This window comes from Capricornis sumatraensis, chromosome 4, assembly GCF_032405125.1.
Source record: "Capricornis sumatraensis isolate serow.1 chromosome 4, serow.2, whole genome shotgun sequence".
Classification (NCBI taxonomy): Eukaryota; Metazoa; Chordata; class Mammalia; order Artiodactyla; family Bovidae; genus Capricornis; species Capricornis sumatraensis.
Window position 1 is genome coordinate 163,479,010 of NC_091072.1, and position 14,482 is coordinate 163,493,491.

The 14,482-nt window shown below is 48.0% G+C and overlaps 1 protein-coding gene across 1 annotated transcript in view; it reads right to left on the minus strand.

Moving 5' to 3' along the window:
* Positions 1–369: 369 nt before the first annotated feature.
* TTLL8 (tubulin tyrosine ligase like 8) overlaps positions 370–14,482 on the minus strand; it is a 60,339-nt gene continuing 46,226 nt past the window's right edge. Inside the window, exon 16 of the mRNA XM_068971569.1 lies at positions 370–530. Coding sequence (XP_068827670.1) covers positions 370–530 — 161 coding nt within the window. The remainder of the gene's footprint in view (positions 531–14,482) is intronic.

Consider the following 14,482-nt stretch of genomic DNA (forward strand, 5'->3'; position numbering starts at 1 on the left):
AATGAGTGAACAAGGGGCCTCTGGGGACAGGGCGCCCTCCAGTGAGGAGGGCGCCTGGGCAGGGGCACCCAGGGCAGGGTCCGCCTCCCCCAGGGCAGGGGTGCGGACTGGGAGCGAGGCGTGGGGACGTGGCACAGGGTGGGGTGCAGCGGGGCCCGGGGTGCAGGTGGGCTTGGGGTGCAGGCAGCCGGCCAGGGCCCAGGCTCCAGAAGAAATACCAAGGTGAGGGCGCACAGGCTCGCTAAAATAGCTCTGTATACAAGGTCCCGCATCTACGTGGAGGATTTCAAAGGAACAAGCCACGTTCTGGAGGCCGCAGGGCCCGGGCGCGTCGCTCCGGGCGCGTCGCTCTGGCCACGGTGCTCGGCGTCACGGGGTCCACAGGCCGCTGCCCGGCTCGTCGCCAAGGGGCACGAAGGAGGCGCCCTGCAGGATGGCGGCACAGAAGGAGTGGCAGCGCTTGCAGGGACCGGCGGGCAGCAGCGAGCCACGGCACACCAGGCAGGGCGCTGGGAGGGCCCTTGGCAACCCTGCAGCAGAGAGAGAGGGTGAGGAGGGCCCTGAGACTGAGCCCGCCACCGCCGGGGACGGCGCCCTCCGCCCGGATCGCACCCACCCAGCCCCGGCCACGCCCACCTACCAGGCCCTGCCTGCCCGCGCCTTATCGCGCCCCCGAGGCCACCCACCAACTTCCAGACTGCTCCGGTGAGTCCGCGAAGTGGCGTCCGCCACGCTAGACCAGGCCCACTGGCCCTGCCCCAGCACCTCGTCTCTGGGCACACTCACGGATCTCTGAGACTCTGTGCCCCAGGGCGTGCCCCCCTAGGACTCGCCCCACTCAGGGCAGCCCTCACCCCGTGTGAGGCGCTGGTCTCCCCGGAGGTCAGTCCCAGCTGGCTTCCAAGCCCACTCGCTTCCCGCTCCCAGAAAAGCCGGGACCTCCACTCGAGGCCAGGGGGCGAGGCCCTGGGGCCTGTGCTCATCTTCTCCGCCCCAGGAGAGGAGTCCCAGTTAGGGGCAGTGAGCAAACCCGGGGACTCCCCTAGGAGGTTATGAGCACACTCTAGATGGCTGGAGCGCACAGTCCCATTGGCACCCACGAGCCTCCCCCCAAAGCCCACCTGGGGCCCAGCCTCGGGAGCAGGGCCCGCTTAGCAGGCCCGGCCGAGGACGCCTGCTGGCCACGCGGGTGTTGGCCCCAGGGCCCTGTGGGCACAGGACGGGGCTGCGGGACCTTGGCTCTCCACCCCCATCCTGCCTCCTCCCCTGCCACTCCGACAGCGGCCACGACCTCCAGAAGGACACGCTCCTCCGGCCCCACCCTGCAGAGCCTGGGCACCTGGAGCCCCACTGAGTGCTGGTGTTTCTCCAGGATTTCTCCAGTTCCTCCAACAGACCAGGGGCGTGAGCCAGCCAGCAGGTGGGGTCAGTGCCCTCCAAGAAGCTGGACGCCGGCCTCCCCCCGCCCCCCCCCCCCCCTGCAACACGCGAGCCAAGGGGCGAGGCTCCCGCAGCCTCTGTCCTTGCTCTCAGCAGCCGCATCTGTGATCTTTCTCAGGGACCCGCACTGCGCACTCACCCCTCCCCAGCGCGCCTGCCGTGACTCAGCCTGGGGCTACCGGGCCAAGGCCGGCTCCAGGCGGGCTGCAGCCTGCGTGTGGGCTGGCGAGGGCGTGGGGGCTTCCCCAGGCTCTCCTGGCCTCGGGCCCAGCCCAGGGGTGCCATGGGCTGAGCTGCCACACCAGCCGGAGCCACCAGCAGCCCTGCTGGTAGCCTGGCTGAGTAACTTCTCCCCAGGGGCAGGCGGGGTGGGAGGGGCCGCCCGGTTCCTATGCAAAGCAGCCCGCCACTTCCCGGAGCCTGGAGCAGCGCTGAGCCTGAGCCCAGGAATGGGGCCTCCCCAGGGACGGGGCCTCCCCAGGGACGGGAGCTAGCCTGTCCCTCGGGGTGTGCGGGGGCCCCGTCTTCAGAGGAGCAGGCTCAGAGGCCAAGGGGCAGGTCTGTGCAGTCCAGGCCTAACGGGGGTGGGCTGGCCAGGCCAGACCCGGGAAGGGCCAAGCCCTCAGGGCAGAGGGGCGGTGCGCTGTCCGTTAGGGGCTGGCAGGGGGGCAGCACTGAGACACAGGAGAGCCCTGCGCTGCACATCCTGGGGTGAATGAGGGGGCGTGAGGGGAGCGCGTGGAGGGCCCAAAGTGGGGGTGTCCACTCAGGAGCTGGTGTTCTGGATCCGATGAGTCCTTTTGGGAAAAAACAGCAACCTGAACTGACTCTTTGGAAAAGACTCTGACGGTGGGAAAGATTGAAGGCAGGAGGGTAAGGGGACGACAGAGGATGAGATGGTTGGATGGCATCACGGACTTGATGGACGTGAGTTTGAGTAATCTCCGGGAGTTGGTGATGGACAGGGAGGCCTGGCGTGCTGCAGTCCACGGGGTCGCAGAGTCGGACACGACTGGGCGACTGGACTGAACTGACTATGAAACAGGAAAAACACCTTCTTAAAAGCAACAAAAGACGAAAAGCAAGAAGCAATCAGGCGAAGTCTGCAGGGTTAGCCCTGTGGGCCAGGACCACCCGGGCTCGAGGTTCCAAGGCTTCAGGGGTGTGGGGGGCAGAAGACCACCCCCACGAGGGTGAGAGACACCCTGCCCCTCAGAAAGTGGCAACCCCAAAAGATTACACCGTGGGCGAGCCCAAAACACACCTTCCCAGCCCCAGGGAGCGTGTTCTTGGTGCTGAGCAGGGGGGTTGGAAATCCCAGGGAGATTGCCCCGAGCTAGTCCCAAACAGGAAACAGGCCTGGTGACAAGTTCTCATCCCTGGGCTTGGGGCGGGGTGCGGAGGGCACCAAGCCTCAGACTATGAGCTTAAAGTGATGCCGGCGGCCTTGCTCAGGAGATGGAAGATGAGGGCTCGAGGATGGGGTTCCGCCGGGGCACACAGGCTCTCTGAGGGGACGTGCCCGCATCCTGGAAGAAATGCAGAGACTCGCCGCAATCCATTTCTTAAAGAAAACGATTTGTCCCTAATAAAATGTGAGAGTGCCGGCAGAAACAGAACGTGACCTAAGACCTCACAAGCTGATAAAATTATCAGACACAGAACACGACATGATTTCAATGCGATGTAGAGATTTCAGGCAAAGGAAAGGAATTATAAAGAAAGGCCAAATGTATTAAAAAGTAGCGTTTCTAAAAAATGAGTCTATAATAACTAAAGCCTTTCAGTGGACGGGGCTCACAGCGCTCTAGACTCTGAGGACAGAATGATCTGGAAGGCAGAGGAGGAGCCTACGCGGGTGGCCCCGCAGGAAACCGGAAGGCTACTGGGAGGTGAAGGGACACAGGAGGTGGGTGGAGAAGGGGGTCAAGCACCCCCGAGCTCCCAAGGCACAGAGAGGCGGCGGGACGGAGGCGGCACTCAAAGGGTTAAAGGCCGAGCGCTTCTCATAAACCACTAAAGACACGAGTGTGCCGATTAATAAAGCTTGGAGATTTCCAGTTTGAATAAATACAAATAAAACCCCATACCCAGACCCGTCCTTAAAACAGTCGGAAATTTTGCAGGCAAGTAAGACAGTTCGCTTCTGGAAAGCCGTGCACTTGTCCGAGTATCTCTGAGAGCAGCGGCGACAGCCAAGGAGAAAGGTGCTGAGAGGGCCCCGCTGGGCGCCCACTGCAGAGAGCCTGTCTCTGTCAAGGTGAGAGTCCGAAACAGAGGAGAGATGAGAGCTTCCGTGGGGGCAGTCTGAGACCTGGGGAGGGTGTAGGGCGGAGAGCCGCTGTGTGGTCTGAACACACAGTACTAATGTCTCCAAGCCTGAAGGTCACTGTATTGTCCTGCTGCTGCTAAGTCGCTCCATCATGTCCAACTCTTTGCAACCCCATGGACTGCAGCCCGCCAGGCTCCCCTGTCCACGGGAGTCTCCAGGCAAGAACACTGGAGTGGGTTGGCATGCCCTCCTCCGAGGGATCTTCCCGACCCAGGGAGTGAACCTGTGTCTCTTACGTCTCCTGCGCTGGCAGGCAGGTTCTCTGCCTTGTCTGGGCGGGAATAAAAGTAGGATTTTCGGAACTTTAGACGTTAACCTCAGCATGCATTAACCCAGTCATTTCTATGCAACAGCTAAAAGCCCAGAAACAGTGTGTGACCTCCAAACCCGGAGGAGGAGAAACTGAAATGGCAAAAGCATTAATGAAAAGAAGGCAAAGAGAAAGAGGAGCATGAGCTGGAGAAGGGTAAACAGACACCAGACGCAGTCAGCTGATAGGTCCTGAGAGCGGGAGGCTCCAAGGCGCCCGGGGGAGCCCCGCCTCCTGCGCCCCGGCCCGGGCAGACCCCTCACGTCACATCAGGCTGGGCTTGTGGCCAGCAGAACATGGTAGAAGTGACCCAGTGTGACTTCTCAGGCTGAGCCACAGAAGATGTGACTCCAGGGCCTGTCTGGAATTTCTTGTTCTGCAGATGCTCCACCCGCCGTGAGGGCACTCAAGCGGCCCTTTGGAGGGTCCGTGAGGCGAGGACGAGGCCTCCAGCCCTCGTCCGGGTGAGCGAACCCTCGGAAATCGGACCCCCCGCCCCCGAGTCAAGCCTTCACGTGACCCAGCCTCGGCCACGGCCTTGACCGAACCTCACGTGAGACCTGGGGCTTGGACCACAAGGTTAGGGCCCTCTCGGATCCCTGGCCCTCAGAAATGTGTGGGCAAGCAGGTGTTTATTGTTCTGGAGCAATCTGTGTGCACAATCCATGCCGTCTGTGTACACAGACGATCTCACAGGACGTAATGTGAAATGCGCCGGTTAGGAGAGTGGCCAGTTTGGACTCAGGGTTTCGGTGCTCTGGCTTCTGAGATGGGACTGCATTCTGTTTACTGGGTGTGCCTCTCCCAGAATAAACCCACTTTCACTCAAAAAAAAAAAAAATCAGATTTTATGCAGAGAAATATGTAAGACCCAAGATCAGGGAGTGACTGAAAGGAAAAGATACACCCAAGAAAATTCTAGCCAAAATAAAATTAATAACAGAGTCTGAAGAAGTGCAGAGCAACAGTTGTCAGGATTATAAGAAGCTGATGGTAAAGAAAAAAAAAAAAAAACCTCAAAAAAAAAAAAAAAAAAAAGAAGCTGATGGGTCCCCACAGGTCGTCATTATACTTGGGACATGCAGATAAGAAAAAGCAGAAAGAGCATAAAACGTGTGGACGCCACACTGAACGACCCGGCCGCACTTGCGGTACTCGACAAGCGCGGAGCACGCTGTCTTCACCAACACAACGCCCCACAGCGAAGGCCTGGTGCTGCAGCGACCCAGCTCTTGTCAGAACACGATTATGCCGACAAGAAAAATCCAGGCTGCTTACAAAATCTGATGTGAATGTATTGAAAGCGACTTCTAAATGACCTAGAGATCAAAGAATTGTACTGAAAATTAGAAAATATTGATCTGAATAATACCCCAAACACTACATTTAAAAAATTTTCAGATACAGTTAAAGTAGAAAATAAAGGGTAATTGCCATCCTTGACTTGCCTGTCATGTATTGAAAAGAAGAAATGCCAAATATTAAGATCCAACCAACTTCTAAATACTTAGGCCTTCTGCCCATTTTTTGGTTGGGTTGCTTGCTTGTTTATTTTTTAATGTTGAGCTGCATGAGCTGTTTGTATATTTTGGAGATTAATCCACTGTTGGTTGCTTGATTTGGAAACATTAAATAGCCGGTGGGAAGCTGCTGTGCAGCACAGGGGCTCAGCTCACTGCTCTTTGGTGACCGAGAGGAGTGGGACGGGGCGGGGGGAGGGAGGTCCATGAGGGAGGGGACACGAGCATACACATGGCTGAGTCACCTCCTTGTACAGCAGAGACCAACGTCTTAAAGCAATTACACCCCAATTAAATATGTATATGTGCACACACCAAGTGAGTGAAAGTCGCTCAGTTGCGTCTGACTCTTCGAAACCCCATGGACTATACAGTCCATGGAATTCTCCAGGCCAGACTACTGGAGCGGGTAGCCGTTCCCTTCTCCAGGGGATCTTCCCAAGCCAGGGATGGAACCCAGGTCCCCCGCACCATGGGCGGATTCTTTACCAGCTGAGCCACACGGGAAGCCCATGCATATACCTCTGTAGGGAGACAAATAAAACCGCAGGCGCCAGAGCTAGGGGAGCAAAGCGGAGGTTCAGCAAAGCCGCAGGCTGGTTCTCCGAGAAGCTGGAAACAGCCGCAGACCCCGGCGACACTCCCTGATGGCAGTGGGGGTGGCGATGCTAGAAATAAAGTGAAACACCTCTCATTCTGCAGACTTTGAGAGATGACGAAGGAAGACAAGGTCCGCCTCCCAGTCCTGCGGGGATGGATGCCACTCATACGAGCAGAGTGACACGACCATCTCCGGAGATTCAGGGGGAATGGTGCAGCTCCTGTGTCATGGATGATAAACAGAGAAAAGAAAACCACCCCCAGCCAACAAGCAGTGTCCTCTGTTTGAGAGCGTGTGTTTGTGGGAACCTTACTCCGGCCTCGTTAGTGGACTCCTGCCTGCTCCCCTCAGTACAGGGGGGCAGGAACCAGGACAAGGTGGACAGACTGGAAAGGGAGGCAGATGGACGCTGCTGGGGAGCCCTGCAGGAGGTGGGCTGCAGGGGCAGCGTGCAAGAGCTGCGGGGGTGTTGACACATTGGCACAAATAATTGGGAAATAAATTTTAAAACACCATTTATATCATTCATATGTAGAATCTTAAATAACTCAAACTCACAGGAACAGAGAGAAAGGTGGCTGCCAGGAGGGAGCCCTGGGCGGTGGGGAGAGGGAGGCAAGCACTCAGCTGGCAGGTGGGTGACGCCTGAGGACCATACGTGAGACCTGGCGGCCACAGCTGACCACAAAGCTGGTGTCACGGACAGTAAACGTTCTCACCAAGAGAAGAGAAAAAGATTAAAACCCACCATTTATTAAAGTAGCAAAGTCAATTGATAAAAAATACATGTATAAAAGTATAGAAAATACATCTGATACATAGGAATTCATTTGATGAGAAAAAAATCCACCCTAAAAATATTGCTTAGGAAAACTAAAGAATATAGTATGTAAATAAATGTCAAGATAGATCAAGTGGGTAGATTGGGAGTCTCAGAATCATGAGGCTGTCAGTTCTCCTTAAAATGATCAGTAGATTTGACATGGTCAGTTCAGTTCAGTCGCTCAGTCGTGTCCAACTCTTTGTGACCCCATGGACTGCAGCACACCACGCTTCCCCGTCCATCACCAGCTCCTGGAGTTTGCTCAAATTCATGCCCATCGAGTCAATGATGCTATCCACCCATCTCATCCTCTGTCGTCCTCTTCTCCTTCTGTCTTCAATCCCAGTATCGGGGTCTTTTTCAATGACTCAGTTCTTTGCATCAGGTGGCCAAAGGATTGGAGTTTCAGCTTCAACATCAGTCCTTTCAATGAATATTCAGGACTGATTTCCCTTAGGATGGACTGGTTGGATCTCTTCGCAGTCCAGGGGACTCTCAAGAGTCTTCTCCAACACCACAGTTCAAAAGCATCAATTCTTCGGCACTCAGCTTTCTTCATGGTCCAACTCTCACATCCACACATGACTACTGGAAAAACCAGAGCTTTGACTAGACGGACCTTTGTCAGTAAAGTAATGTCTCTGCTTTTTAATATGCTGTCTAGGTTGGTCATAACTTTTCTTTCAAGAAACAAGTGTCTTTTAATTTTATGGCTGCAAGCACCATCTGCAGTGATTTTGGAGCCCAGAAAAATAGTCTCTCACTGTTTCCATTGTTTTCCCATCTATTTGCCATGAAGTGATGGGACCAGATGCCATGATCTTCGTTTTCTGAATGTTGAGTTTTAAGTCAACTTTCTCACTTTTCTCTTTCACTTTCATCAAGAGGCTCTTTAGTTCTTCTTCACTTTCTGCCATAAGGGTGGTGCCTTCTGTGTATCTGAGGTTATTGATATTTCTCCCTGCAGTCCTGACTCTAGCTTGTACTTCATCCAGCCTGGCATTTCACATGCTGTATTCTGCATAGAAGTTAAATAAGCAGGGTGACAAGATACAGCCTTGACATACTCCTTTCCCAATTTGGAACCAGTCTGTTGTTCCATGTCCAGTTCTAACTGTTGCTTCTTGACCTGCATACAGATTCCTCAGGAGGCAGGTGAGGTGGTCTGGTATTCCCATCTCTAAGAATTTTTCACAATTTGTTGTGATCCAAGTAGTCAAAGGATTAGACATAGTCAATAAAGCAGAAGTAGATGTTTTTCTGGAACTCTCTTGCTTTTCCTATGATCCAATGGGTGTTGGCAATTTAATCTCTGGTTCCTCTGCCTTTTTTGTTGTTGTTGAAGGATAACTGCTTTACAGAATTTTACTGTTTTCTGTCAAACCTCAACATGTATCAGCCATAGGTGTACATATATCCCCTGCCTTTTGAACCTCCCTCCCATCTGCCTCCCCATCCCACCCCTCTAGGTTGATACAGAGCCCTGTTTGAGTTTCCTGAGCCATATAGCAAATTCCCATTGGCTGTCTATCTTACATACAGTAATGTAAGTTTCCATGTTACTCTTTCTGCACATCTCACCCTCTCCTCCCCTCTCTCCATCTCCATAAGTCTGTTCTCTGTCTGTTTCTCCACTGTTGCCCTGTAAATAAATTCTTCAGAACCATGTTTCTAGATTCTGTATATGTGCGTTAGAATATGGTATTTATCTTTCTCTCTCTGACTCACTTCACTCTGTATAATAGATTCTAGGTTCATCCACCTCATTAGAACTGACTCAAATGTGTTCTTTTTTATGGCTGAGTAATACTCCATTGTGTATGTGCACCACGACTTCTTTATCCATTCATCCCTCGATGGGCATCTAGGTTGCTTCCATGTTCTAGCTATTGTAAATGGTGCTGCAATGAACAATGGGATACATGTGTCTTTTTCAACCCTGGTTTCCTCAGGGTATATGCCTAGGAGTGGGATTGCTGGGTCATATGGTGGTTTTTCTTAGTTCTTTAAGGAATCTCCGTATCATCTTCCATAGCGGCTGTATCAATTTACATTCCCACCAACAGTGCAAGACCATTCCCTTTTCTCCACGCCCTCTCCAGCATTTATTGTCTGTAGACTTTTTGATGATGGCCATTCTGACCGGTGTGAGGTGGTATCTCACTGTGGTTTTGATTTGCATTTCTCTAATAATGAGTGATGTTGAGCATCTTTTCATGTGTTTGTTAGCCACCTGCATGTCTTCTTTGGAGAAATGTCTGTTTAGGTCTTTTCCCCACTTTTTGATTGGGCTGTTTGTTTTCCTGGCATTGAGTTGTATGAGCTGCTTGTATATTTTGGAAATTAATCCCCTGTCAGTTGTTTCAGTTGCTATTATTTTCTCCCATTCTGAGGCTTGTCTTTTCACCTTGCTTATCGTTTCCTTTGCTGTGCAAAACCTTTCAAGTTTAATCAGGTCCCACTTGTTTACTTTTGGTTTTATTTCCATTGCTCTAGGAGGTGGGTCATAGAGGATCAAGCTTTGATTTCTGTCATTGAGTGTTCTGCCTATGTTTTCCCCTAAGAGTTTTATAACTTCTGGTCTTACATTTAGGTCTTTAATCCATTTTGAGTTTAGCTATGTGTACAGTGTTAGGAAGTGTTCTAATTTCATTCTTTTACGTGTAGCTGTCCAGTTTTCTCAGTGCCATTTATTGAAGGGGCTGTCCTTGCCCCATTGTATATTCTTGCCTCTTTTGTCAAAAAGAAGGTGCCCATAGGTGCATGGGTTTATTTCTGGGCTTTCTATCTTGTTCCATTGGTCTATATTTCCATTTTTGTGCCAGTACCATACTGTCTTGATGACTGTAGCTTTGTAGTATAACCTGAAGTCAGGAAGCTTGATTCCTCCAGCTCCATTCTTCTTTCTCAAGACTGCCTTGGCTATTTGGGGTCTTTTGTGTTTCTGTATGAATTGTGGAATTTTTTGTTCTAGTTCTGTGAAAAATGCCATTGGTAATTTGATAGAGAGTGCATTGAATCTGTGGATTGCATTTGGTAGTATAGTCATTTTCACAATATTGATTCTTCCTACCCAGGAACATGGAATACCTTTCCATCTGCTTATATCATCTTTGATTTCTTTCATCAGTGTCTTATAATTTTCTGTATACAGTTCTTTTGTCTCCTTAGGTAAGTTTATTCCTAGATATTTAATTCTTTTTGTTGCAACGGTGAATGGGACTGATTCCTTAATTTCTTTTTCCGATTTTTCATTGTTAGTATTAGAGATGCAAGTGATTTCTGTGTATTGATTTTGTATCCTGCAACTTTGCTAAATTCACTGATTAGCTCTAGTAATTTTCCGATACTATCTTTAGGGTTTTCTATGTACAGTATCATGCCATCTGCAAACAGTGAGCGCTTTACTTCTTTTCCGATCTGGATTCCTTTTATTTCTTTTTCTTCTCTGATTGCTGTAGCTAAGACTTCCAGAACTATGTTGAATAACAGTGGAGAAAGTGGACACCCTTGTCTTGTTCCTGATCTTAGGGGCGATGCTTTCAGTTTTTCACCACTGACAGTAATGTTTGCTGTAGGCTTATCATATATGGCCGTTACTATGTTGAGGTAGGTTTCTTCTATGCCCATTTTTGAAGAGTTTTAATCATAAATGGGTGCTGAATTTTGTCAAAGGCTTTTTCTGCATCTATTGAGATAATTATATGGTTTTTATCTTTCAATTTGTTACTCTGGTGTATCACATTGATTGATTTGTGTATATTGAGGAATCCTTGTATTTCTGAAGTAAACCCAACTGATCATGCTGTCTGAGCTTTTTGATGTGTTGCTGAATTCTGTTTGCTAAAATTTTGTTGAGGATTTTGGCATCTCTGTTCACCAGTGACATTGGCCTGTAGTTTTCTTGTTTGTGTGTTGTCTTTGTCTGGGTTTGGTATCAGGGTGATGGTGGCCTCGTAGAATGAGTTTGGAAGTGTTCCTTCCTCTGCAATTTTTTGAAAGAGTTTCAGAAGGATGCTTGATAGAATTCTCTTGTGAAGCCATCTGGTCCTGGGCTTTGGTTTTTGGGGAGACTTTTGATCACAGCTTCAATTTCAATACTTGTAAGTGGCTTATTCATAATATTCAATTCTTCCTGGTTCAGTCTTGGAAGACTGAACTTATCTAAGAATCTGTCCATTTCTTCCAGGTTATCCATTTTATTGCCATATAGCTGTTCACAATAGTCTCTTATCATCCTTTGTATTTCTGCACTGTCTGTTGTAACCTCTCCTTCGTTTCTAATTTTGTTGATTTGATTCTTCTCTCTTTTTCTCTTGATGAGTCTGGCTAAGGGTTTGTCAATTTTGTTTATCTTCTCAAAGAACCAGATTTTAGTTTTATTGATCTCTACTATTGTTTCTTTCATTTCTTTTTCATTTATTTCTGCTTGGATCTTTATGATTTCTTTCCTTCTACTAATTTTGGGATTTTTGTTCTTCTTTTCCGCGTTGTGTTAGGTGTAAAGTTAGTCTGTCTGTTTGATGTTTTTCTTGTTTCTTGGGGTGGGATTGTGTTGCTATAAGCTTCCCTCTTAGGACTGCTTTTGCTACATCCCATCAGTTTTGAGTTGTCGTGTTTTCATGGTCATTTGCTTCTAGAAATTTTTTTATTTCCCTTTTGATTTCTTCAGTGACACGTCAGTTATTTAGAAACGTGTTGTTGAACCTCCGTGTGTTTGTGTTTCTTAGTTTTTTCCTGTGATTGATATCTAGTCTCACGGCGTGGTCAGAGAAGATGCCTGATACGATTTCAGTTTTCTTAAATTTACTGAGGTTCGATTTGTGACCCAAGAGGTGGTCTATCCTGGAGAATGTTCCATGTGCCCTTGAGAAGAAGGTGAATTCGTCTGCATTTGATGGGATGTCCCGAAGATATCAATGAGATCCACCTCATCTAATGTATCACTTAAGACGTGTTTCCTTATTCATTTTCTGCTTTGATGATCTGTCCGTTGGTGGGAGCGGGGTCTTAAAGTCTCCTACTGTTATTGTGTTACTGTTGATTCCTCCTTTTACGTCTGTTAGCGTCTGTCATATGTATTGAGCTGCTTCCATGTTGGGTGCATAGATATTTACAATTGTTATGTCTTCCTCTTGGATTGATCCCTTGATCATTATGTAGTGTCCATTCTTATCTCTTGTAATCTTATTTAAGGTCTATTTTGTCTGATATGAGGATTGCTACTCCAGCTTTCCTTTGCTTCCCATTTGCATGGAATATATTTTTCTATCCTCTCACTTTCAGTCTATATGTGTCTTTAGGTCTGAAGTGGGTTTCTTGTAGACAGCATATGTATGGGTCTTGTTTTTGTATCCATTCAGCCAGTCTGTGTCTTTTGGTTTCAGCATTTAATCCATTTACATTTAAAGCAATTATTGATATGTATGTTCCTATTGCCATTTTCTTAATTATGGGGGATTGATGTTATAGATCTTTTTTCTTCTCTCGTATTTCTTGATTATATAAGTCTCTTCAACATTTGTTGTAAAGCTGGTTTGGTGATACTGAATTCTCTGAACTTTTGCTTGTCTGAAAAGCTTTTTATTTCTCCGTCATTTTGAATGAGATCCTTGCCAGGTACAGTAATCTTGGTTGTAGAATTTTCCCTTTCAGTACTTTAAATATACCCTGCCATTCCCTTCTGGCCTGCAGAGTTTCTGCTGAAAGACCAGCTGTTAAGCCTATGGAGTTTCCCTTGTATGTACTTGTTGCTTCACCCTTGCTGCTTTTAATATTCTTTCTTTGTGTTTAGTCTGTTATCTTGATTAGCATGTGTCTTGGCGTGTTTCTCCTTGGGTTTATCCTGAATGGGACTGTTTGTGCCTCTTGGACTTGATTGACTATTTCCTTTCCCACGTTGGGGAAATTTTCAACTATAATCTCTTCAAAAATTTTCTCACACCCTTTCTTTTTCTCTTCTCCTTCTGGGACCCCTATAATTCGAATGTTGGTGCGTTTGATATTGTCCCAGAGGTCTCTGAGACTACCCTCAGCTCTTTTCATTCTTTTTACTTTATTCTGCTCTTCAGAAGTCATTTCTACCACTTTATCTTCCAGCTCACTGATTCGTTCTGCTTCGGATATTCTGCTATTGATTCCTTCTAGAGTATTTTTAATTTCAGTAATTGTGCTGTTTGTCTCTGCATGTTTATTCTTTAATTCTTCCAGGTCTTTGTTAATTGATTCTTGCATTTTCTCCATTTTGCTTTCAAGGTTTTTGATCATCTTTACTATCATTATTCTGAATTCTTTTTCAGGTAGTTTGCCTATTTCCTCTTCATTTATTTGGACTCCTGTGTTTCTAGTTTGTTCCCTCATTTGTGTAGTATTTCTCTGCCTTTTCATTATTATTTTTAAAAATTATTGTGTTTGAGGTCTCCTTTTCCCAGGCTTCAAGGCTGAATTCTTTCTACCTTTTGGTGTCTGCCCTTCTGAGGTTGGTCCAGCGGTTTGTGTGAGCTTCGTATAGGGTGAGATTGGGGCTGAGTTTTCGCTTCCTTGCTTTTCCTCTGATGGGCAAGGCTGAGTGAGGTGCTAATCCTGTCTGCTGATGGTTGGGTTTGCATTTTTATTTTGTTTGGTGTTTAGATGCGTGTCCTGCACAGGGTGCTGCTGGTGGCTGGGTGATGCCGGGTCTCGTATTCCAGTGGTTTCCCTTGTGTGAGTTCTCACTATCTGATCCTCCCTGGGGTCAGTTCTCTGGTCATCCAGGGTCTTGGAGTCAGTGCTCCCACTCCAAAGGCTCAGGGCTTGATCTAAGGTCAGGAACGAAGATTCCACAAGTGGTTTGTTATGGCATTAAGTGAGATTAAAGTAAATATCCAAAAACAAGAAACCAAAGATGAACTCCAGACAAACAGCAGCTACAAAATCAGGCAGATGATAATTAAAATAATGGAATATACACGTACACATATACACCCATGAGCAACGTCAAAACAGTCCAACGAAACTAAAGTACAACTGATTGACCCAGCAAACAAAGGAAATCAAAAAGTATATTTACCAGCTAAGACCAAAACTAACTAAAGCAGAAACTGGAAAACAGAACAAAAGCAAGGTACTGAGTGGGGAATAGAGCAATGGAAACAAAACTAACAAATATGTTGAGACGAAAGGAAAGAAAGAACAGAAAGGATATGCAAGTTTAAATAGGGGTAGATTAAGAAGATTTACATATATAAAGATTAACTGCAAGGGGGAAAGAACAGTAGGAAAGGCAAACAAAGGAATAAATGTAGAAAAAATAATAGTAGGTTAAAAAAATTAAAATTTAAAAAAAGAGAAAAGGAGAAAAAAAAAAAACAACAAACCCAACTCCCCAGAACTGCAAAAGCCCAATATAGAGGCAGAGGTTTATAACAACAGTAAAAAATGTGACTGAGAAAAAAAAGAAAAAAAAAGCTCAAAAGCT